Source organism: Cheilinus undulatus, linkage group 4 (genome assembly GCF_018320785.1).
Source record: "Cheilinus undulatus linkage group 4, ASM1832078v1, whole genome shotgun sequence".
NCBI classification, from domain to species: domain Eukaryota; kingdom Metazoa; phylum Chordata; class Actinopteri; order Labriformes; family Labridae; genus Cheilinus; species Cheilinus undulatus.
Genome location: NC_054868.1, coordinates 28,054,938 through 28,080,059, shown reverse-complemented (window position 1 = coordinate 28,080,059; position 25,122 = coordinate 28,054,938). Strand labels below are relative to the sequence as shown.

Below are 25,122 nucleotides of genomic sequence, written 5' to 3'. Positions count from 1 at the left end.
AGCCCAATAAAGGATGGTGTTTGTTTTTTAAAGGAAAAATTACAATGCACACCTACCCTTGATACCAGCTAATGAACAGGGGTATGAACATCAGGAATGCACTGATACATTTCCTGAGAGGAATTTAAAGCAAAAGCACAATGTCTTATCTCCTATAAGGTTTTGTCTTGCTCATGTTAATGCTGTGTTTTTAACCGAAAATGTCATGCTGCTTTCTTATGCTCAGATATGTTTCAATTTAAAATAATATCTGCAGAGGAAAATGTAAAAAAAGGGAGTTTTGGCAGCTTGATTTCCATCATTTCACCTACCATGCCTCAGTAGTTTCAGGCTTTAAAGTGATATTTTGTTTTTTTATTTTTAAGTTGTTTTGATACTTGGCAATATCAGTGGTATTAGCTTCCAGTGATTTTAGTGTGCATTGCCCCTTTTATCATGGCATTCTTAGAAAAGTTAGGCTACAGTGTAGAAGATGGGGATAGTTTCTCCAAATAGTTTAGGTAGTTTAAGGTAAAAATGGGCCAAGAAACACTGTTGGCTCAATTGTAAGATATATCAAAAACTTTGTAGCTTTTTTTTCCCCCCAAACCAGACAGCCTCTGTGTTTGGCATTTTTTTTGCAATGCAAGCTTCGGCTATGGTCTTTGCACTCTTACGCCTCCACATGTCTGAAAAGCTGTTTGGAGCATAGTGCATTATTGAGCCAGCATTGGTTTTTTGGACTGTTTGAACCTTAAACTCACAAATTACATGGAGAAACTATACATATCTGCTGCGCTGTATAGCCTAACTTTTCCAAGTGTTTCCTGTTTGAAGTGGCAATGCTCACTGAAACTACTGCAGCCTAATGCCACTACTATTGCAAAGTGCCTTATACAACCCAACTTCAAAAACTCCCAGCTCCCTTCAATGATAATACAGAAATACTCAGTCTTTTTTTTTTTTTTTGATTGTTTTTTTTGTTTTTTTTTTTTTGGGGGGGGGGGGGGGGGTGATTTTAACAAGGCATAGATAGATGATTTAATGTGGATTTCAGTCTGTTTCAAAACCAGTTAAGAAAACTCATTATGAGAGCTATAAAGCTGTGGTTCAGCACTGGATCATGGAGCTAAGTGGACTTACATCCATTTATTTTGTCTTACTTCATTTTACAGTGATGTTGAGTCAATTCCTTTGTTTTCTCAAGATGTCCACTTATTCATCTTAGGATAACAAAGCTGGTTTCCCCATGATAACTTTTAATTTCTCAAGAACTCCAAAAAACAACCAAAACAACCATGTAATCAAAGCTTCTAGTGATGTGCTTTTCAAATATGTTTGTTTTGTCCTGTGTCTTTGTTCAGTCATATGTTTTGTTTCATCCAAAGCCCCAACTGTACCATTTTGTCATGAAATGGTACAGTTTGTGGATCCTGAGGCTTGGCAAGTTGAGAACCATTACTCTAAATGGATGGATGGACGGATGGATGGACGGATGGACAGATAGTTGGATTCTTAAAAACCTGGAAGTGAGTGTCATGATGGAATTTTTAATAATGTTACCAGCTAATCCAATACCTTTAAAGCAAGCAGTTAGAACATTGGCAGTGTTTTGTTACTGCTTGGACTTGTATTTTATGAACATTTAAAATGTGGTTTAATTTTTGAAATGTTGCTATTGTTTGCAGCTATTGTACCTGACCCCTTGCTGCCCACCTGCAGGTCCTCTGGGGCCCTCTAGTGCCCCAGGTCCACACTTTGGGAGGCACTGCTCTAATAGTACTCAGAAAGATGAGTCTTTACATGAGGAATAGTTACATGGGTTAAGGTCTGATGATAAAGATCAAATAATTTACTATCAATACCTGTCACTGTGATTTGTTCATGTTAAAATAAACTCAAAGATAAGTTTGTGGATTCAATAAATGAAAAAAAAAACATTAGTTCAGGCAGGCCAAGGAGTCAAGCACTGACTTGAATTTGAGATCAGTTGATCTAAAAAAAGCCCTCATCAGCTTACAGCCAGCTGATTCACTGTAAGCACCCTATTGGCTAATTGCTCTCCTGCTGTAATATGCTGCTCTAGCTTGGTTATTGCTGCTTTTGCAACCCTCCTCCACCCCAGCTTCTCTTCTATGTTATATCTGAATTAATTAATATTATTTTGTTGTCATTGATGCCTACTCTGCTGTGGGATTTTTGCTGCTTCTCTCCCAGCCTCAGGTTTTCCCTGTAGGCACAGGAAAGACAGGAACATGTGCTTACCCTGCTTGATGGGCTCATGGAATGGCAGGGGGAGCTACACTGACACAGCCAAGTATAAGTAACTGCAATGAGAGCAAATTAATAACTGAAAATAAAGAGAAATTTATGACTGCAAATCATGTGTTCTTCTTGACAAAGTGGTCCTGATTGAATTAACAATAAATTCTGAGCAAAAGTCTATGATTATGATTATGATGATGATGATGACAGTAAATTGGCCCGCTTAGTGTACGCAGCATTTGTCAAACATAATTCAGATATGTTTTTGACATAGCAGGCCCACCCTATCTAACACTTAACCCAGACACTATGTGGGAGAGAACTCTGAGGAGAGCGAGAGAGAGATACTCCAGCTCATTCAGGGACGCTGTTTGAGGCACAATAAAAGAGCTCCATCACAAGATTACATTTCAACAAAATCCAGAGGTTTTTCTGGTCTTTACTTCTTCAAAGAAATAAAAACATAAGTATCTTTGGGACTGCCTATTTGTTTTGAAATCAGGCCTACTGATAGCTGTGGGCACTGAGGGAGGGATGGGGAAGGAAGGGAAGGAGTGCAATTTGTGTTGGTCCATGAGACTGGTGCTGTTGTCCAACATCCTAGGCATCATTTCAAGTGTATCAAATGAAGAATACCATCTGAAACAGGTTATAGTGATACATCTCTTAACCCAGTAACACTGTGCTTGTGTTTGGGGTCGCTGCGCACTGTTAGGAATCACACCATTGCTGCTGCCCATACAAGTTATTTACATAATCTAAAACCTGTAAGCACTGCCACACAGAGGACCCATTTCTTCAGCAAATTTTGTAAGATACTGCCAAAGTCTTTCAACTTCGAAAGTTTGCAGATGCTTTCCTCTAGGGGAGAAGTGAGTGGAAAAGCTAACAAGGTGCCCCTCATTAGGGATTTAGCACAGCCCACCTTGGGAATCATTAAAGTTTATTGCTAGGGAACATTAAGGAGGTCTGAGCAACTACAATACATGACACAGGTTGTACTGTGTAAATATACTGAAGACGGGATGGGCTAAGTGGAAGAGTAATGTATTTCAGCAGGGCAGATATAGGCCAGTGTCTCCATGGTGCAAGGGATCTATAAACCAGTTGGAAGCCATAAGCTCAAGAAAAAAACAAAAAACAAAAAAAAAAACACTGATGTGCTTTATGACATTTTTTATTTACAAGAAACACTTATTGACATTACTCATGCAGCAGCATGTGCTTTAGCTTCAAACCTGGCAAAAGCCATCAATAGCAGAACACCCACATACATCTAGTTCCCTCAATTATTTTCACCTTTTATTGTAGCCAGAATTGAATTTATGGTAAAATGTAACATCCCTAAGGCTGGATAGGTCCAAGGTCTTTGTATATAAGGCTTTGATCTGTAAAGTGTTGCAGAAATCCTCCAAATGTCGTGCACATGAATCTAACTCAGAGGCTAGAGTCAGAATTTTAATAATTGGTCTGTATGGGGAAATCTTGCCAAATAAGGGTCCCAGGTGGTGGAACCCAACATCCTCAGGATTTCGGAGAAGCTTGGAATGTGTGGTCAATCCAAAATGCAACTTGTCTTTGTACACTGTTTACAGGAGGAATGTGGAAGGTCATCGATGGGCTGTTGCTTTTTTTTCCAAGGCAAGGGGGGAAATAATATTAATGTCTGGACAGCAGCCTATTCTTTCATTTTCCTGATCAGGGACCCTCCAAGGACAGCTAGATCGTCCCTGTACAAGGACCACCCTCAGATATAAAAAAAATAATCTATGGGCCACTTGGCAGTGGTGCATGCAGGATAACCTTAAAACAACCCTGCTCGCTGATGTACAGCGTCCTTCCCGAAGCGATCATGCTACAGTAACAAAAAGAAAATGTTATGGAGCTAAATGCACTGACATCATCTGCAGCTGGACATTAATACCCTACAGAAAAATAATTATCTCAAACAGAACTTCCTCTGTCTAGAATTCATAACCCTGACCCTCTGGCTGTATGTTTTAAGTTACACTCATTCTTTACTGATCCCCTGTGGGAAATGTGGCTGCAACCCATCTTGAGTATCAGAAGCATTGGAATAGTCACTGTGCAACAAACTGGGAACAGCTCCAGCTAAAACTTGAGTTTGATCCAGGAGAATTTATCTGACATGCCTGTTGATGATTGCTGAGAAAACTTAAGCACCAAGGACACCCATCCAAACACAGGAAAAATATGCAAATTCTAAATAAGCTGCACTTTGTCTGTTTCTTCAGTGCAGTTGTGCAACAATGGTGCAACATCCATAGGATCAACTTGTTTATCCCAATGACCACGGCATTGGTGTGGACAGACCAACAAGCTTAATTCAACTGAGTGTACTGAGTCTGTTCCACAGAGAATTTTGAATTATACCATGACATTTGTAGTCTGGAGGAATTTCCTCTCCATACCACTTTGTGGCTCCAAAATGATTGGATGAATTACTGACATGTTTGAAATTTTGGTTGGATGACTGCAAGCTCTGCCTCACTTCTGATGGTAAAACCAGGCGTGCCATTTTAATATGTTCTCAAAATATGAGATATGAATGACAGAAACAAGGGACATAGCAGCAGACCTTCAGCTATCTGATAATAGATTTGTGATGATGTAGCTTACTAGCTAGCTTGTGCTCGTTGGAAATGCTAAGTGTGTGTAAGAGGGAGAACATTTTTGATGTTTTTTTTTACATCATCTGTATGAGAAAACTAAAAAAAAAAAACCACAAGATCTGACCTCAACTTATTTTTTGACCTTTGTCAGTGCCCTCTCCTGATTTCTTTGTACCCTGTATGAGCACTCAGGTCGTACTGGAAAATCAAACTGTACAGTTTGAGCATAGTCCATGAGCTTGCATGTGCATCATACTCTTTTTAGTAATTTAGTGTGAGCAAAGGATTATAAAATGATACAGCCTGGCCTTTAAAGTCCTAAACACAGCAGCAGCACATCAACAGTGAAACTTCCCAACAATCACTGCTGGGCCAAGCGCTTGATACCACAAGCGAGAAAACCTCACAGGGCTCACCTAAACTCCTCACTGGGCAAGTTTAAAAGAAAAAAGATTAGCTGTGTAGAATAATGGGAAGCCAACTCCTCCCACTTATTCTACACTTAAGTGGAAGATGGCGCTGAATGTATTCTTCTGTGCTCCAAAGCAGAGCTGCCACTCAGGCTTTAAGTGCTGTGGCTCATCACATTCAGGTGTGCCTGGCAGCCACTGGTGTGGGTTTGTTCAGAGAAAATAATTGTGCAATAAAGCACAATTATTTATTATTATTATTAAGTCTGCACACTACTATTCTTGAATGTGCGTGGCTGTGTTCAGTTATGGCTTAACCACTGCCAGGTTCAATGGGGTCGCTGGCCTCTTGCATCGTTACTTTGGGGTCACAGGCTGAAAAGTGCATGGATTGAAACATCAACCTACTCTCGACTTAAACCCACTGAAGTCTGCTTGGTATGGTTTAGTTTAAGAACACTGGCTCATTTTTTGTCTGTATTTTCACTCAAGCCCAAAGTCCTGGGAGGATAAGGATCAGACTTCCTGACAGCCAGATACATAAGACAAAGTGAATCAATATGATTAATTATATTGATCTGATATCAGATTATTAACGAATAATAAAATACATGCCAAAGATCTTATATTTAACAAGCCAGGTTGATATGTTTGATTATTTATTTTTGACAGAAATCAATATGTTTGATTTTTTTGACAAAACACAAAACACTCTGTGACTTTAGTAACTTTATTTTTCTCACTATGGAGTTGACAGTTATCGGAGTTTCGCTCAGTGGGTGTCTCTGTGTGGGGGAAATGTATTAGAAATGTGGGGAGGTTAGTGGGCTTCTTTGACTATTAGTTACCGCCTCCTCGCTGTATGAGAGAGACCAAACGAGCTGTGCTTAGTTTGTCTGCAAAACAGTTTCAGGGGGGCTGGCTTACAATGGCTGCAGCTATGGTTTTATCAGGGAGAGTCATGGGTTCAAATGAGTAACCCTTGCCTCAAAAGGTAGAAATAAACTACATTTAACACATGTAAGATTTTCATAAAGGAAAGTGATGATTAATGAAACACTTGGCACACCGAGCATGAAAAGGTCAGTGTGTGAGAGCCATGGAGAGAGAACTAACCTGCTAACCTAATCAAAGCTAAACTAAGCTAACCTAAGCTACGTGGAGCTAGGTGAAAAAAGAAAATGATTAATCAAATTAGCCACTTCAGATTTAGAAAGGCTGTTGATAAAGTCATTAGAAATAAATCCAAACTAACAATTTAGCTCCAGCTCTGCCAACGGCTTATAGTGCAGGGCAACAGCAGAATGGGAGTGATGCTATACTCAACACAGTATGTAGGATACGTAAAAAAGGAAATTTCAACCAATCAGAAGTGCTCAGAATTGCTGCCCTAATCCCAAAAGTCTCTGGGCCTTTTCAAATTACTGCCCTTTGAGTAGGGAACATTTATCTGCCCTAGAACCTTTGGAATGCACACAGTCCTTAAAAAGGTTCCTAGTTCCTGGGGAGTTCTTACTGTTGCAAACAACCCAATGAGGTGTCTTTATGCAATTTGAAGTTCCTTTCTAGTCTAAATATGTTGTATAACTGTTTTTGCATATTTAATGCAAACGAAACATCATATACACTGAGTAGCCTGTTGTTATTCTGTAAACTTTTACCTAAACTGTAAACCTTACATCAGATATTTCTACCTCAAACTACAACAGAAAGTCATTACTTTACAAATACATAAATCCTCCTAAGTGGGTAAAAATGCATTTTTGAGGTGATCATAATGTTTGGTTTCACTCTTTTTGCATGTAATTTGATGTGATGGTTGATAAAATTCAACAGGCAAAAAATCCACAAAGCTATGTCAGTAATTTATTTGTTGGCAAACAACTTTCACTGTTACAACAAATATTAGTTATGAGATCATTCAACTTGGAACCCATACAAAAAGAATAAATAATTAGCAATAATATTGTAATAATAATCATGATCATAATAATTTAAAAAAAGGAACCGTAAAACAAACCCAGTGCCTAAAGCCAGCTGTCTTTCCTCTAAGCTTGTTTTGCTGTCTTTAAACCAATAAACAGATAAATAAATAATTTCTCTCTTGGGAGCATGGAGGGGGCTTGTGGGATACATGTGCAAGCTACACTTCATACACTTAAAAAATTTTCCTCCCAAAGAAGTAAACATTGGCTTTCCACATTGGACAGTGCTGCTGTGTGCAGAGTTTTCACATCTTTACACATAAACGGTGTTTTTCATGGCATTTCACTAGTGAAAGCCACTCTTTTTTAAATAGTATTTTTTTTAGTTTAGAGAACCTTATTTATTCTTTTCATCTTTTTTTCTTTACAATAAAATCTCAACCAGCACAGCAAGGTTATGTCAATTCTTAGAATATTTGGCAATAGAGAGGATATGCTTCATAAACCACCATTGTGCATAAAAGAAGAAAATGTTGTATCAAGAACACATGAGATGAGATCCACTTCCAGCAAAGACTAAAACATTTCCTTTGTAACTGTCACTTTGAAAACTTTGCCACCTAATTTTCCTTTTATTTTGAAATCTACACAGTGGTAAAGTATACAGTAACAATTGATTTGCAAAATGTAAGTGCCAGTGACATTGCTATAAAAGGACCAGGATGAGGTGTGTGAAGGGTAAATGCGTATTAATGAAGGAGTGCTTTACTGTCTCTGTATGTAAGAAAGAGTGACATGAAAGATTGTTCTTTGCTCGTTCTGAAGTCTACACGTGACCAGAACATATCATGACATTTCAGAACAGTTCCACAGACAAAAGGTTTGTAACTCAAAATTTAAAAAAGTAAAGACTTGGTCATATGCAACATTTGTATCTGTATCTGTATTCTGTACAATACATAGAAACAGTTTGTGATTTCTTCAGAATCCTTTGATAACCCAAAAACATTGACAGAAGAAAGGAGAAGAAACAGAACTCATTGTTTTTTAAGTCAGTCTGTTGTAATATGATCTTCCTTCTTTGTTTTTCAGTGAAATACACAGTAGCTGCAGTTACTAAAACTCGCAGGAATGTTACACCAGCCCAGACACAACTCCAGTTTAGCAGATACGAACAGGAAGAGGTTTCAGAACATCAGTGTGATATGGTTACAGTTCGGTTGCCCAATAACAAGTTTTTTGGACGATCCATTGTGAGGGCATATACATCATACATCCTCCACTTGATTGGCAGGTAGTGGGGGTAGGGCCTCTTGAGGGTCAGTTTATGTAGTGAACACCAGAGAGAGACGGACGGATGGACAAACTGGCAGCTCCTTCACCAGGGATAGAGCTCCTGTAGTGGTGGTAGTGGAGGCTATATGCTATGATCTGCTAGAGGTCCATATTGAGGAATTTGAAGGGCTTCTGTCAATCCAAGAATCCAAATTAAAGTAACAGGTGGGGTAAAATTACAGAATCCCTCTCCTCTCCTCTCATTTCCAGACTTAAGGTTTCATTTCTCTCAGAACTGCCCTTTCAGTCTGCACCAATAATGACAATACATTCACTTCCTGCTCCCATGTGACCAGCGATTTCTCAACCATATTGTCATGAACCATAGTTAATGTCAAAAACAATACATCAATCCAGAGTCGGGCCAGCTCAGTCTGTCAGTCACCAGCGTACAGAATGTTTTCATTAGAGAGGTGGAAGTGTGAGAGGAGGGCGGGGGAGGGATAGAAGTCTCTTGATTGCCTCTATAGACTAGTAACCAGGTGGGAAGGGTCTATTGGCGGTTCCTCAGGCGATGAATCCGACTCGTCCTTGCTTCCGGACACCATGTATCCATCACTGCCGCCTCGGCCCATGTGGTAGTAGCTCTGTAGCTCATGAAGGTGATTTCTGGAGCCCAGGTTTGGCATGCTCTTATAGTAAACGTCATCCAGCTCAGGAGCAGTGGCGCTCTTACATGGCTGCAGCTCTCCTGAGCTGTCTTCCTCTCCATCTGTTAAACCATTCATCTGCCCGTCTGGGAGGTCTGTCAGCACGGGCATGCTGGTGTACAGCGAGTCTCTATGGTTGGGCGAATGCGTGTGCTCCTCAGTGTGCTCGTTGGTCAAAAGGGGGAAGAAGCTCTCACTAGTCTCCTGTGGAATGCGCCTTGGCCGGGCGAAGTTGTGGGGTGGAGGTGGAGGTGGGGGGTGGCTGTCTGGTGGAGGTGGCCGTGGGGGCAGGAGAGGGGCGTTGGACTCCTCTCTGATGATCTCCAAACCAAGGTTCTCCTCGTGTGGGAAGGCTGCAGGGTTGTCCAGCACCATGGGGCCGTTGTCCTCTTTGCCACTACCCACGCATCCACTCACTCCACTGCTGCTGCTGCTGCTGCTGCCTCCTGCCATGCTCCCTGAAACACCAGGCAGGGGTATAGTTAGTTTTTCTGTTCATTTTAACAAGAATCACTGTTACCTCATAAATGGGGAGATTTGGTAAAGATTGTTGAAATCTTTTTCTAATACCAAAAAAAAAAAAAAACAGTAGCTTGCATTAGTATTTTAATATTTAAAGTGGTAATAATCCCCACTTGATTATAAAGTTTCCATCAGCTTTACCAAAGGTTAACACTTCTCAAAATCTGACTTTGGTTTAAAAATGCTTCTTTGTTTTCATCCAACTTAGCTGTGTGTTGTTTTCAGGAGAAGGTATAAAAACACTCCATGCTACCTGTCCAGCACTGAGTGGCAAACAGGCAGCTAGACAGCAAAAATAATGGAGCATTTGGAAGCTTTAGAGCCAAAACTTTCCTTCTGAGTTGGTGGAAACCAGGTCCAGCTAACAAGAGAGTTAATATTGGATTTACAGACGCCAGGTGGCCAGAAACACAAAACCAAGTGAATGCTAATGTTACTCAGTGTCTGCAGGTGTGTAAATACAAAAAATGTGTGCTAACAAAGCTGTCATATATTCCTAGCTTCTTCTTATTCTTGTGTCAGTTGCCTTTTGATGTCAAAAAATATATATTACAAGTCCACTGACAACATTTGTAAAATAAAAAAAAAACATAATAAGATCTGAAAATATGTTAGTAGTGGGGGTTAGTTCAGAGGTCAGAAGGCCATGTTTAATAACATTTTAAGGAAGGTTGAAACAGGAATTCACCGTTGATTGCTACACAATTTGTACCCTGTTTAAAGGAACCCTACATTATAAGATAAGACAAGTGCATCTTATTGGATAGATATCTGTATCTTTTATATGTTTACTGAACAAACAACTCAATAAATATCTGCATTTCTGAAGAAAAAATGGAAATTGTAAATTCACCAAGAGGCAGCCATGTTTTAGTCTGTTAGTTGGTGTGACATGATTGGACTTGAGTGAAACTCTGCCAGTACTATTTCTATGCATTAGCTGCCCATCAAATCTGTATATTGTGACAATGATTGCACTGTTCATGAAGAGAAAATCATGAAGACTTAACTCTCAGTGTAAATCAAAGTGAATGTAGTCATAGAGGCAAAAATACGGTAAGTAGAGCTGCTTTTACAGTGCCAGTACTGGTGCCTGCTGAGAGAGCGAGGGGAGAGAGAGTGAGCCCACTCGCGTGAGCAGTCCCATACAGTAAATGGGACGCACCTGGTGCTCTGATCCTTATCATAGCCAAATGCCTCAGTGATCACCTGAACACTTTCCCTTTTTTATATGCAAATAAACACTTTCACCTTCAATAGCCTTTAAAAACAGGAAACAATGGCGACATATCACAAACACGGTCGGTGCGCTTATTAGGCAGACGTTTACCTGTTTTCATTTAATGTACACAGGGACTCGCACCATTAAACACAGTGTTAAGCCTGTGGAAACAGCATGTAAAAGATGGACCAGGCTATTTAGGCTATATTCTAATATTTAGCACATGAATCACGCTAAATGGAGCATAAACAGAAATAGTATCTCTGGATTTATCTTGTGAGTTTTCTTCTGGGCAACTGTGGCTCAGTAGGTAGAGTGGGTTGTCCCACCATCGGGAGGTTGCTGGTTCGATCACATCTTATGTCCTTGGGAAAGACACTTAAGCCCAATCTGCTCCCTCTGCTTTGCCGGTTATGTGTAAATGGGTATGAATGTGTATGAATTCTGCATTGCAACCTCTGGTATTAGTGTGTGAATGTAAAGTGAAGGGGGCAAAAGGGTGTGAATGGGTAGGTGTGACTTGCTGTGTAAAAGAGCTTCAAGTAGTCAGACGACTAGAAAATAATATACAAGCTCAAGCCCATTTACCAAGTCCATATATACAGAGATTCATGGGTCAAATGCTTGCTATCAATATCTTTGGATGGCATGAATCACACCAGTCTGTCTTTTTTAATACTGTCTTCACATGCTTAATACCAAGTTTTATAAGGGGAGTCTCTGTATACATAAAAAGAAAAAACAACAAGAATAAAATAAATGAACAGATCATGATTGTGGTATGTTGTGTGGTGTCTGTGTTAATTTGCATATCTATGGGGAAAGAGCTCAGGTGATCAATGAGATACTGGGATATGTTGAGGATCAGACCAGGTGTGAATAGTGGTACTTAGAGCTGTACAGAACTCATCCAGATAGGCTATCTCTCTCTCTCTCTCTCTCTCTCAGCAGGACCTAATACAGAATCTACAAAATCAGCTCTACTTGCCATCTTTTTACCTCTGTGACTACATTCAATTTGATTTACATAGAGAGAAAAGTCTTCATGCTCTTCTCTTCACAAACAGTGCAATCATGTTCACAATATAAAGATTTGATGGGCAACTAATGCATAGAAATAGCATGGACAGAGGACCTCTTAAGTCTTATGATGGCACACTACCCAGTAGTCTAAAACTGAGTTCATTTAAATTCTTAATTAAGGCTTTCTCAAAATGCAGATACCTAGTGAGTTTTTTGTTCAACCTACTTATAAAAGATACAAATATCTCTCCAATATGGTGAGTTTGTCTGATCATGCAGAGTTCTATTTCAGGCAAAACAATTTTGAACATCTACCCAAGGGCGCCTAATATTAGGTATCTTCTTGTTTTTAATCCTAAAAAAATTCAGGCAAACTCCAGCAGACTTCATCTGCAGTTTTAAATGGAATCATTTCTATCAAGTTCACTTTCCTTATGATGTAATTTTTCTTCTAAAAGAGAGATTCTGTCATCTTAGGAACCATAATCTACACCTAAAATAGTTTTTATTGAAATCCCTCACCTCCGTTGGCCATGCTGCTGTTGACCAGCTTGTTCATCAGGTTGTGATTGCGCTCCGTTGTGGCTCTCTCGTGGTTGTTGAGATAGGATGGGATGTAATTGGAGGTCAGCTCCTTAAGGATCTTCTTCTCTAGCGTCGTCTCTTTGTGGTTGCTGTGGGTGCCATAGCCACCACTGCGGTCCAGGATCTGGACGCAGTCGCTCAAGTACTCGCTGCTGGCCATGCTGTAGTTGTTGGCATGGTTACCATTAAGAGGGAGAGTGTCCATAACACTGGAGTCTCTTGCGTTGTTCAGGATGCCCTCTGAGGAACAAATAATTAAAAGAAGTAAGAATTATTAGGGGTTTTAAACAAACTAAGTGGATTTCTCTGAAGAGAGATTTTAATTATTGTTTGATATCATAGCCTGAGCTGTGAATTGAGGATTAAAAAGTAGCAATGATAATTTTCTTGGAAGGAAAAATGCTCCAAGCGTCTATAATTCATTTAAGAGCAACCTCAGAAGTACTTTCTTCTCTCAATTACTGCCAGCACTACAGCTGCACAAAGAGAAGTATTAGAGTTTCACTGCAAACTAAGATAAATGTTTTGAAGTGACACTTAAAGTTATTACATTTAAAGTAGTTTCAGGGACAACCCTTCTGCATAACAATTACATCTCAAATGTCAATTTGATCCATAATAAGCCAAATCAATGGAATTCAATAGTAATAATTTAAATATGATAGATGCAACACCCTTAGGACAAATTAGACCTTTTTAAATCGAGGGGGCTTGTAAATAGGAAAATACATCTTAAAAATGTGTGAAAAACCAAATGAGGGGACTACATTTCATGGACTGACTAATCATTTGGAGGGGGAAAAAGCTCTCCTATGGCTGACAGCCAAACAAAACAACTGTTTGGATGGAGATTGGACTGAAAGTGTGAGGCAGAGTGCTTCGGAGGCAAGAAAAGAGAGAAGAAAGTCAATGTTATTGAAGTAGTTGAGGATTAATTTAGCCCGTACTTGTGTCTCGGTAAGGTGCTAATGGACAGCATGAGGGAGAAGAGAGAAAAGGAGACAACAGTGAGTTCATACATCGAGAGAAACCACTTTCAGCAGCTACAAATCAACATTTTCACTGTAATTGGAGGTGTGATGAAAAAAAGGCTGAACAAAGGAACTGTGTCTGATTCTCAAAATCAAAGTTTGTTTTTTTCAGGGCTTCATTGTTGACTGGCAGCTATTGTACATTGTTGTATTATTCAACACAGAAAAAATAGAGCTGAAATACAACACAGTACATCCACAGAAGACGTGCATTAAGACAAGCAACAAACGAGTGCAGACTACAGGAGGACATTGAATATGAAGCACATACTGAAATAACACATTTACATCAAATAGTGCAAAAGTTTCATGGCTCCCAAGTAGCTTATAAAAAATACAGTGAATCATATAGCCTGCATCTATAGCATGCAATAAATCAGAATCTGAACTTGTTATCCTGTTTCGATAAATCACTAACATGATTTCCCCTCTGCATTTATGGGTTGTGAGAACTGCCCAGTGGGTGTCCTTTGTGAAATATTATTGCAGTATGATTGATCACCTCACTTGGGAGCCATAGTAAGGCTAGATCAGAAATGCAACCTCAAGTGTATCACAGCAGTAAACATTTTAAAATGAAATAAGCATGCAAAACGAACATAATGCAGAAAAACTTCAAGATAACTTTCCAAATGTTGGAATGCATGATTATATTAGGAACATCAGGCACACCTTGAGTGTTGTACATGCCCACGGCTGGGTTGTTATAGACTGCCGAATCCCCCAGGAGAGTGTTATAAGGATTGTTAGTACCATGGGGACGAAGGAGAGCATTAGTTATAAGATGATTAGCCATGGCTCCTGGTACAGGCAGATAGAGAAGGAGAGAGAGAGGAGGAAGAGCAACAGCCAAGTCGAGAGAGAAGGAGAGAGGGAAAGCAACAGCCAAGTCAAGAGAAAAAAAAGAGAGAGAAGCACTCAAGAAAAAAAAAGAGAGGTTTAGGGAGGAAGAAGGAGGAAGTGTGTGGATGTTGCAGAGTGGAGGTAAGCAAGGAGGAAAAAGAGGAGATGGAGAGTGAGTGTGTGGAAGAAAGAGGGAGAGAAGAGGACAAGTAAATCAAACAAGCAAACATAGTTTGAGGTGAAAACAGAGAGAGAAAAAAAGCTTAACAAGTCATTCTTGCAGCCATTGCAGAGAGACAGAGAGAGAGAGAGAGGGAGAGAGAGAGAGGGTAGCAAAGCCTGGAGAAGACAGTGCTGCAGTTCAATTCGCTTAAGCAGAGTAGCATGACTACAGGATAGTTAATGGACGAAGGGGCCACAAAAAAGTGTTCTCAGAGCATTTTCTCCAAGGTGGGAGACAGATCATATACACATAAAGACACTGCAGAGAAAAATGGTGGACTAATGACCAAGACAGCTCTTACAGCTCACCCTTGTGTTGAATTCTGCACTTTATCAAACACACTTCCTCTATCACTACCCCTGAGTATGTGAATGTGTCCTACTGTAACGGTTCAAATCATGGATTCAAAGACTAACAATAACTGTGATCACATGTTGGTTATGCTTTATATTAAGGTACACATATTCACCATTAACAGGTTTCTTATGGCTCTTTATTAGTCAATACAAAGCACTAATTAAAGCAACAAGATGTAAGAATTCATTGGTCTCTGAGTGCAACTGCACTGTCATAAAAAAAACCCTTCCGTGACATCGAGCATTTGTAGACTAACAGAGAGTGCTGTGAGAAGCCAAAGAACCATGCAGACTGACATGGTGCAGAAATAGCACCAGATTTTGCACCAATATGACTCTGCTAGCATCTACAGCTCATCATTTGCAAACTATTCACATGTAGAGTTCAAGTATTTGACTGTTACCATGATGTATTTAGCCTTTAGAATTTTCTTTTCATGCAATTGCTTTGTGAGTTTCCAACTTGGAAAATACAACTTAAAGACTGACAAGAAAAGGGACAACTTTTTGGCATAAGATAGATTTATATACTTATTTGTGTGCAAGTATGACTCATTGCATGGTTTGGATGACTTCCTGCACCTAGTAAAGCTGCTGAACATGAGACAACGATGATACAGATAACGATACAGTCTAACAGTATGGTGCAATCTGTTGAGAATAATATCTGCAGGGATGGACAAACTGCTGTCAGATTGTTACTTCCTGCTCAGTGACACACTGTTCCTTTTTGTCTTCTTAGCTTCATACATCACCATCTCTTAGCCTCAATCACTTTATCAATCCGTGCAGAGACGGGTTAACAGGTGCTGTTTTAGCTCTTTGGTTCCCAACCTAGGGTCCGGTACCCCCTTAGGGGCGTGTGCAAGGCTGTCTGCTCTGAGATTGTTAAAATGAGATTTGCATATATTAACCATCTGAGCACTATGCATATTTTTAAACCATTGTGTCTCACCTGAACTTCTTCTCTTAAAAAGCACTAACATGTGGTGGACAGTCAAGTTCTAAACATTGTTTTTTTTCTTTAGGACAACCTAGGATTCAAGAATATGTGTGCTGCGGTACTCATTCGGATTTAAAAAAATATTTGTGTGGAAATCAAAACTCCAATGTTTTTTATGTATTAGCTACACACAGTAAACAATAATGACTAACACTCTTTTTGCACAAACTTGTTCTCCCATCTCTCAGGCACCAAAAAGTGAAAAATGAATCTTTCTGTGACAAAAAGTCTTTAAAATATCCACATATTTACAAAAATAGTCCTTGTGCTTTTTGGAATCGGCTTCTTTGACGTCATTACTCAAAGCAGTTTCTGTCTGCAGTGACACAGAGGGACATTTCACAGCCTTTCTGTGTCTCTTTCTCTCTGTTATGAGTCATTCAGGCTCTCTCCTCCAGTTTCTAAATGTTAACACGTGCTGTTTGGCAATGCATGACGTGATGTTGTAACAGCCTGCCATTGGTTGTCACAGCCCAGTCACAATGCATTGTGGGATACGAAACAGGCAATATGGCAGACAGCGTTAGCTGCTTGCTGCAGGAATAACTAAAAAATGGATTAAAAATGTATATAAACACATTAGATATCACAGTTACTTGTGTGGATTTAATCTTTAAGGACACCTCCAATAAAAACCAAGTACAGAAAAGTGTCTATAAGAGCTATGAAGCTTTATTAGAACTGCATAACTGAGGGCTTTCAGAGGAAAAAAGTAAAAAGTTATGGTTCAAAAGTTACTTAACTTTGAATAATGTGTCTCTTCCTGTCATATACTACAATGTGGGGCTCAGAGGGTTTTAACTCAGATCATGATATATTGCTTGCAGATAACTCATACTATAGTCTTTGGGTAACAAGACTTGTGTTTGGGGCTTTTTGTTTGGATTTAAACAACAACGACAAAAAAAAGAACTACAAATGATGTGTATCTGGACCACAGTGTATTGCTGTTCTTTTTTGTGTCGGCCTGGGGGGCACTCAAAGGAAGAAAGGGTGGGAACCACTGGTTTAGCTGAAGGCTTGTGTCTACTTGTACTGTTAAATAGCTTTACACACCTCTCAAAGGACAACTGCCAAATTTACATAGTGTTAAAAGGAGATGACCTGGGCTCTCTGTGGAAATGGGGTAGATGCCATTGTCTAATATATAACTAGACTGACTTCAAAATCAGTATTTTATACTAAAAAGTAACATATTGTTGCTTTAATACTTTATTCATGACAACAGCAAGGCCATTAACAACAATAAATAATAAGGAAGTTGAACACGCATGATGGTTCTGCTAGTTTGCTTAATAAGTTTATTATACCACAATACTGAACTACTTAAATTTGGATAACACTCACAAACAATCCATTTTTAGTTATTTCATTGAAAGCTGTAATTGCCTGTAAGTTGTAGAATAAAAAATGAGGCATTTCAATGCTTTTAAATCGCTGGTAGACAACAAATTTGGACCCTAATAGGTGAGCTCTTCTTCAGCCACTAGTAACTAGTTAATATGTGTATCTTTCAAAGTATAACCAACATTTTTTTTAGTGTTTGGCTTAAGAAGTTTCCCATAATTTAGCTGTCTAAAACCTTAATCGGGTGAATGGTGATACCACAGGTCAGTACACTCTTGTAAAACTTCATTAATACTTCCCCTCAGACACAAGAGGTTGGCACACAGCACAGCCTAAACTTGGCTGACAAAACACAGCTCCAGGTAGAATGAATTTGGAAAAAATAGAGAGAGTGGAAAGTGGCAGAATACTGAGTGACTTCCTTGGCATTGGAGTAGGTTTTCTGTTAAAATACATATGTAGCTTATCTTTTATAACCTTGTCTAGAGCACATTATAGACTTGAGTTAACTTTCAGGGGACAATTTACTTTAAAACACTGTGGCATGGTGAATAACATCAAGGTTATTATGGTAAATAAACATCATTTGCAACTATTGACCTAAATTAAGACGATGTCTGCAATTGTGCTTGAAAGTAAAATGGTTTAATTCCTTCTCCATTTCTCTCTCCGCTTACTTGAAAAAAGTCAGTCTGCCACCAGAAAACTCCATTTATTCCACCCCCATCCACATTGACTGAGACACAGTATGTAGTCATTTGAAATCTACTGGCTAAGTAGCTCTCTGCACCATGGTTTAGAGTGCAAGGAAAGGAGGAGGAGGTGGTGGGGGGTTAAGCCCTGCCTCACTAAGTGTGTGATAATTCAGACACTGACACATACAGTGTCTGCTTTAGCATCAATCTGTCATGCTAACAGCTTATTAGTGGCCTGAAGGAAGTGAGGGCCACACCTTGGTTTAGAGACTAACAAATGGCAGCGTATGCACATGTGCGTTCCACTGCATGTGTATATGAAAATGTCCACTCGTTTGGATGTCTATGTCCTCATTACCCCAGCCCTCAGACAGCTATACTCATGAATCTATTCCAACAGTGGCTTACTCCTGCAGGGACAGCTGTAGGCAGAGGTGACTACAATAGAAACATCATCACATTTACCTGCTACTGATTCAAAGCTGGACACTACACCTTGGTAAAACAGGATAAAGAGTTGCAGATATAAAAAATTTAAACTTTTCTCTACTTTAACACATTTTTGAAGCAGTGACATCCCCTGAAGAGAAACACCTCCAGATTTTGGCTAATAAAACATTCATCTAAAGTAACTGCATAAGTTAAAGTACAATATTAAAGGGACCACTGGTTTTAACTCAAGACTTGCATGCATATTTTAACTTAAATGCTGGAAAAGATGACTATCCTTTAAAAAAAGTACTGAAGCCCTCTTTAGCACAGTGGATTTTTAATGGAGGCAAAACTGGTTGATGTTTTAGTTTAGACAAGAGTCTGCTCCTAAAGCTTTCTCTCCCCTGTAATGTCATCTTTAGAAGCTGCTAAAAACGCTGTAAGTGATATTTAAACTTTATTCTGCTAATCTTCCTGCCTTCAAAAACACAGTCCCATTATCCAAAGTTTGGACTCCTACTACTTTACTAAATGACAGCGTGTGCTGTCTGAGCCCCCTGCTATTAACATAGTTGATATGGTGACAGTGATGAGGATGCAAATGGTAGGTATCCCGTGGTTACCTCTGTTGAGCGTGGCGGAGCTGTTGATGTCTCCAGTGATGAAGGAAGACTCCTGTTTCCTCACAGTGTCGTTCCACATCCGCCTGATACGACTCTGTACACAGGGGAAAAGAAAGAGAGAGAGGGGGAGAGGGAAAAGGAGGGATAAAGCAAAAATGGAGGAGGAGGGAATAAAAGGAAGGTAAAGGGACAAGTCAAAGGGGGAAAAGACATAACGACAAAAGAGGGGAAGAAACAAGGTGAGAAACATAACATATGGGGCGGGATGTGCAAAAGAAGGGAAATTAGTGCAGGAGAGGTTTTAAATAAAAAGCAAAGCAACAGCCAGCAGGAGAGAAACAGGTGGGGAAAAATGATCACCCGTCAATGCCAATAATGCTTCATCCACCTGTCTCAGCATCATTATGTCAATCAGGGTTTGGGTTATCTCACTTCCATCACTAAATCACAGATAGAAAATTTATCATACATTAAAAAAATCCACATCAAAGTGGAAGTAGTTGAAAGTATTGACAGATAACCCAAAACCCTCATGGCGTGCTCTGGTCTCACCTGAGAATCTGCTGTGCTGTAGCGTCCGGGTGTGCAGGCAGGTAAGCTCACCTGTGAGCCTGTGGAGTAGCGGCCCGGGGTCCGGGAGGTGGTTGTCTTGCTGGAGGAGGAGATGGACGTCTCTACACTCTTGCCACTGCAGCAGTGAGTACGCAGACATTTGCCGTACTCTTTACGCACCTAGACATTGAGTTATGAGGTTGAGAGAGTCAAAACAGAAAAACTGAACAGATGCAAAAATGTATTTGCTTTTACTTAAACATTATATTACACTACATTTACATTTACAAACTGCACTTTGTGTTTGATAGTGCATTATACTTTATATAAAATGCGTTTCAGTCAGGGCCACTTTGTCAAGAAATTAACATGATTTGCAGCTAAAAATATTTCATTAGCCGTTATTAATTCCTAGCACTTATGCTGTTATTTTTTTAGTGATGTGTCTGTTCAAGGATCCTCCTGCCCTTCCACAAGCCGACTTGGAAAGCATTAAGACATTGACAGCACACATTCCTTCTCTTCCTGTGCCAATAAGGAGAGCCTAAGGCAGAAAGAGAAGCAGCAAAAAATCCCAGAGCAGAGCAGGCATCAATGACAACAGGATGACATTGATTAAGTCAGACGCAGAATGCAGGAGGAGCTGAGGTGGAGGAAGGTTGCAAGTGCAGCTTGTAGAAAGAGCAGCAGGCAAGGGCAGTTTAAATGAGACAGCCAATAGCGTGCCTGAAGCAAATCGGCTGGCCGTCAGCTGATGAGGGCTTGCATAAGATCAGCTGATCTCAATTATGGCACCGCTTGACTCCATGGCCTGCCTGAACTGACACCAACACTCGATCTTTTCAGATTGGTGCATTTACTTTCCAACTTGTCATACCTGATACTACTGATTCTTGTAGTGTTATCAGAAGAAATGTAAAAAGGACACATGAAGAAGGAGGAAATAATTGATGTTCCACTTCTAATTTGCAGAAATGTATGCATATTTCAAAGGTGACACACCCAGGGAGAAACAGACTGGAGGGCCTAAGTTGATATAGTGTCCCTGGTAACTTCTCTTACTGCTTCAATTCCTTGTGCAAACACAATCTCCACAAATATGTAGACATTAAAGGATTAACTCCATAAAAATTCCCCCATCAACATACACCCCAAATGTTATTTCTGCTGCACATCCATCCAAAATGGACATACTCCTCCGGGGGACATATGATGCACTTGTACACACAGAACATCTGCATTTAGATCCCAATCAAGTTAGAACAAATAGCACTGTAATTGCTTTTTAACAAGCTTGTTGGACTGGCAGACGTGTTTTGCCACACGCTCTGTTTGAACAGCTGTGTGCAGAGTTGCTCCATGCATCTTGGGAGAAACCATGTTGGGCCGCAGCCAAAGAAAACCTCAGCACTGTTCTGAGGACATCTCTCTGGATACCTGATCCCGTGGCCTCACACATACCTAAGTGCAGCACATACACAAGTCCTAGAACACGCGCACATGCACATGTAAGCACTGCACTTGTTTACAGGTCATACACTTAAAACTAAAAACTCTCTGTGGAACTCCTGCCAGACAAGAGTATTAAGCATTTGATGAATTTTCTTTCCATATCCAAACTCTCTTCTGCACTCCAGGCACTGACAGTGTGTGGGAGACTGTAAAAAATATCCAAGGATGTGTAGGCTCCTCCTGATATGCACTTATAACTCAAATATACTAAGCGATACTTATGTACCCACAAATGTCTCTTATCCTTAACACTAAACAAACACACTCAATATATAGGACACCATCTAAAAAGGCATTCCACGAGAAGCTGTGTGGTAGCTAAGGCGAGATTGATGCCATCAAAGGACTGCATATGCTTTGAAAAATACATACAATTGTGTCTAAAATGTCACTAAGCTATTTCAGGCGTGTAAACCCCACCTAATGATGAAAAACGTTTCTTTCTGTCCAGGGTTGAACAGAAACATTGTTAGACTGGCAGCTCAGTTTGTTACCTGCTGCCACAAGGTGAAAAACACAGAGTGAACAAAAGAGACAGCAAGGTAGTGTGAGTGAAAAAGTGAGAGAAATGAGCAGCCGGTGGGGGTTACTGACTGACCAATCAAACTTGTGACAGCTCTGCTGATATTTTTGGTGTCCCTGCTGATCAGTGCAAGCATAGTGTGTGTCACTGAGTTTGTAATTGTTGTCCGCCTGTCACACTGTTGTGCTCAGTTTTGTCTTCCTCACCTTCTTCTGCAGGATGCAGTGAAAGATGAAAATGAACATGCCCTGCAGAGAGTTGAAGATGGTGAAGAGGTAGGCCATGATGACGGTGCTCTCATTGATGTACATCAGCCCAAACGCCCAGGTCAGGCCGAGCAGACACAGCAGGGCTATGGCACCGATCACCCAAGACCTACAGAGGGAGGTAACATGCATAAACATCATCACCATCTGATGTAACATGTAATAAAAAAGTATATTTCCTAGATTTCAATGCCAGAAGGACATTTCACTACATCAGAAAAGCTATTCAGATGAGTTTGCTGCATGTGGGAGCACAAGGCGGGAGAAAGGGGTTAGAGAGGGTTCATTCCAAGCCCCAGCGCTGTGGGAGTGAGATGGAGAAAACAGTGGGAGGTTTTGCCTAAAAGAATTATACTCTTACAGAAAGGGGGAGAGAACGGAGTGAAAGTGGATTGTTCATTTAGATACAATCTCAAAAAGAGGGAGGGGGGAGGTCATAAGTTAGCTGACGTCAGCCTCTAGTATAAGAAAACCTCAAGCATACAAGACATTCTCTAAGTTCTGTCCAAAGACTCACACTTTACCACGCGCTGAACACAAGTTCATAGAAGAGGGTAAAAGATGTTTCCACGGGCAAAAGTTGACACTGAGGTGCAACTGCGACTTTGTGGAATCAAGTTAAGGCAAAGTTCGAAAGGCTGAGAAGCTCCATTTTGAATAAATCCCATGCAGGAGTGAGTCATAAAGGCCAAATGTTGAAGGAATTTGATGGTGTCCGGGCATGTGTATGCATTGTAAGTCATCCCCTGGGAGTGTGCATGTGTGTGGTGGTGTGTGCGGCCATGCGAGCTGCTCCACTGGGCAGTAAGTAGACGGACATTACAGCCATTATAAATGACATTTCCCACTAAAGGTCACAGTTTTAGGTCTGCCACAGCCGTGAAGATGCCTGTTAATTTGATTGGCTGACCGGATGGTGATCACCTCTCATACAAGGAATGGATTAAAGAAAAAAGAGGGTAAGGTGAGAAAGAAGGGGGGGTGTAGAGCTAAAGAGCACAAAGGGGGTGATAGTAGGAGAGTCAGGAGGAAGGAAGAGAGCGAGAGAGAGGAGGCGAGTAAGTGAGTGAGACTGGAGTGATTGATTCGATGTTGCCCTCTGTGGCACCATTCAGGCGAGACAGAACCTCCAATAAAGCTCGTCTGACGACCCTCTTCAATAAAAGGGTACACTCATCCCTCTCCTCTCCATCCCTTCATTTCACCTCTTTCCTGCAGTGCTCCCTTGAGTCATGGCTTTTCACTCAGCTCTGTTTGCCCTCATTCACATCACACCATTAGAATATTTCAAAAGCACATAAAGTGTATAGGTCATAGGAGCTCACAAATCACACGTCAACAAGTAATTCAACTTCAACAAGACACGTTGATGGTTAATTCAGGGATATGCACAGAGTCTAGGCAGGTTCTACTGACAACAAGCAAACCAATCAAAGTGTCTCCAAGAAGACGAAAAGCATCCTGATTGGAGAGTGGCCTTACCAGAGCCAATCCACAACACAGACAACTTATGATGGCTGGGAGTTAAAGAGACAAAGAAAACAAAAGGAGGAAAGAAAATAAGAAGAAAAGGGCATGATGATGATGATTAACAAGTAAATGAACCACTATAAGATACGACTAATGAAGTGAAATAGATTAAAATCTATTCAGCCTTCAGTGTGCTCTAAAGATGAAGGAAAGACATTAAAAATGAAAAAAAAAAAAACATCTTGAAGCATCACATTTGAAATCATTCTTTAATTTTCATCTTTCATTTGGGCTCTTCATCATATTTTCCTGAACCACACAAAAGCAAAGATCATCTGCTTTTGTCTTCATTTCTCCAAATCACCCTCTTAAGGTCCTAGCAAAAACTGCTGTTATTAAAGATACATCAGCGGGAATATTTAAAGAATAAATCAAAAGAGTAAGTCACTTGGTGCTTAACATTTTTATTTGTAGCCACGCCTCAGTAAAGCACCGAGCTCTGAACTCTGGTATATTGTTTGAATTAAACTAAAATTTTGTCTTGAGCCGCACTGGAACGACAAATAACCCAATCCTGATTAGTTAGTTTAGCAGAGAGAGTTCAGAGCTCAGTGGAAATTAAGTCATAGTACACTGACATTCACAAACAGTAATATTCAAAACTGTAGGACTGGGAATGAAAACGTGAATTTCATGAGGGGTATCTTTAAATGAAGTAGGACAAAGTTGAAGCATGGTTCAAATGAAATACTAGCTTACAAAAGAAAACACTGATGGACATATATTTTATTTAGTTAATACACTTATCTATTGTTTACAAGTATTAAATGAAAACGATATAGACCACTCTCCAGCCTGTCAGGAAAATGTGAAGCTGTGGTCAGCAGCTTGTAAGCTTAGCATTACATTAAATCTACAGTATGTAACGTTGCCACATCAAAGTTTTGGTTTGAATATTGCATGTCACTAACAACCTAAACCTGGATTTAACTCTGAATAAATGTGTGTTAGATCTGTGTCTGTGTAGTTTGAAAATGTTGATAGTACATAGACTTGTGCTAATGTAGCGCTTTTCTCAGGGTTCCTTCACACTTTTAAGAATCAAATTTAAGACTGTTTAAAACCCCTTTAAGACCCAAACTTAGAATGTTTAGCAAATGGTCCAACATGAAAGTTGAGTGAGATTTTTCAGTACCCAGGATTGTTTATGAAAAGTCAAATGGGATTGGAAAAAGACATTTTTTGGTCAAAACACCCCATTTAGAATTTTTCTGGCACATTTAATGACTTAATTCTGTCTAAATAATGTAAAGTGATCTTTAGCATAACATATGCAGCTAGCATGTATGCTATAAAGAATGATTACAATCAAAGAATTTAGCTAGAAAACAAAGATTTGATAAAGACATGTATCTTCTCAAATTCAAGACCCCTCACAAGTAAAAATAAGACATTTTGAGACTTTTTATGGCCTTAAATATCAAAAGTCCATTTTAAGAATTTTAAAGGATCTGTAGGAATCTTTTTTTCTGGTAGTCTTATCAAAAAGCTTTTACATCGCAGGTCACACTCATTCCCAACCATTTACTCTTCATGCGCACCCTGATGGCAAAGGTTGCTGATACCACTGATGCAGCAGTTTGGAGTTTACATGTAACTGCAGGAGCTGGGGATTGAGCCCTCAACCTTCCAACTGA

At 39.9% G+C, this 25,122-nt stretch overlaps 1 protein-coding gene across 9 annotated transcripts in view; it reads right to left on the bottom strand.

Moving 5' to 3' along the window:
• Window positions 1–7,728: 7,728 nt before the first annotated feature.
• Window positions 7,729–25,122, bottom strand: part of adgrl3.1 (adhesion G protein-coupled receptor L3.1) — a 191,798-nt gene continuing 174,404 nt past the window's right edge. For 4 of the 9 annotated variants that reach the window (XM_041784845.1, XM_041784848.1, XM_041784846.1 and 1 more), the window contains 7 exons: window positions 21,896–22,064; window positions 19,655–19,834; window positions 19,103–19,196; window positions 14,253–14,381; window positions 13,497–13,514; window positions 12,487–12,789; window positions 7,729–9,655 (listed from right to left, as the gene is read on the bottom strand). In XM_041784845.1, the coding sequence (XP_041640779.1) occupies window positions 9,012–9,655; window positions 12,487–12,789; window positions 13,497–13,514; window positions 14,253–14,381; window positions 19,103–19,196; window positions 19,655–19,834; window positions 21,896–22,064 (1,537 nt within the window). In that variant the 3' untranslated portion in view covers window positions 7,729–9,011. The remainder of the gene's footprint in view (window positions 9,656–12,486; window positions 12,790–13,496; window positions 13,515–14,252; window positions 14,382–19,102; window positions 19,197–19,654; window positions 19,835–21,895; window positions 22,065–25,122) is intronic. The other 5 variants (XM_041784850.1, XM_041784849.1, XM_041784851.1 and 2 more) reach the window with 5 other exon arrangements.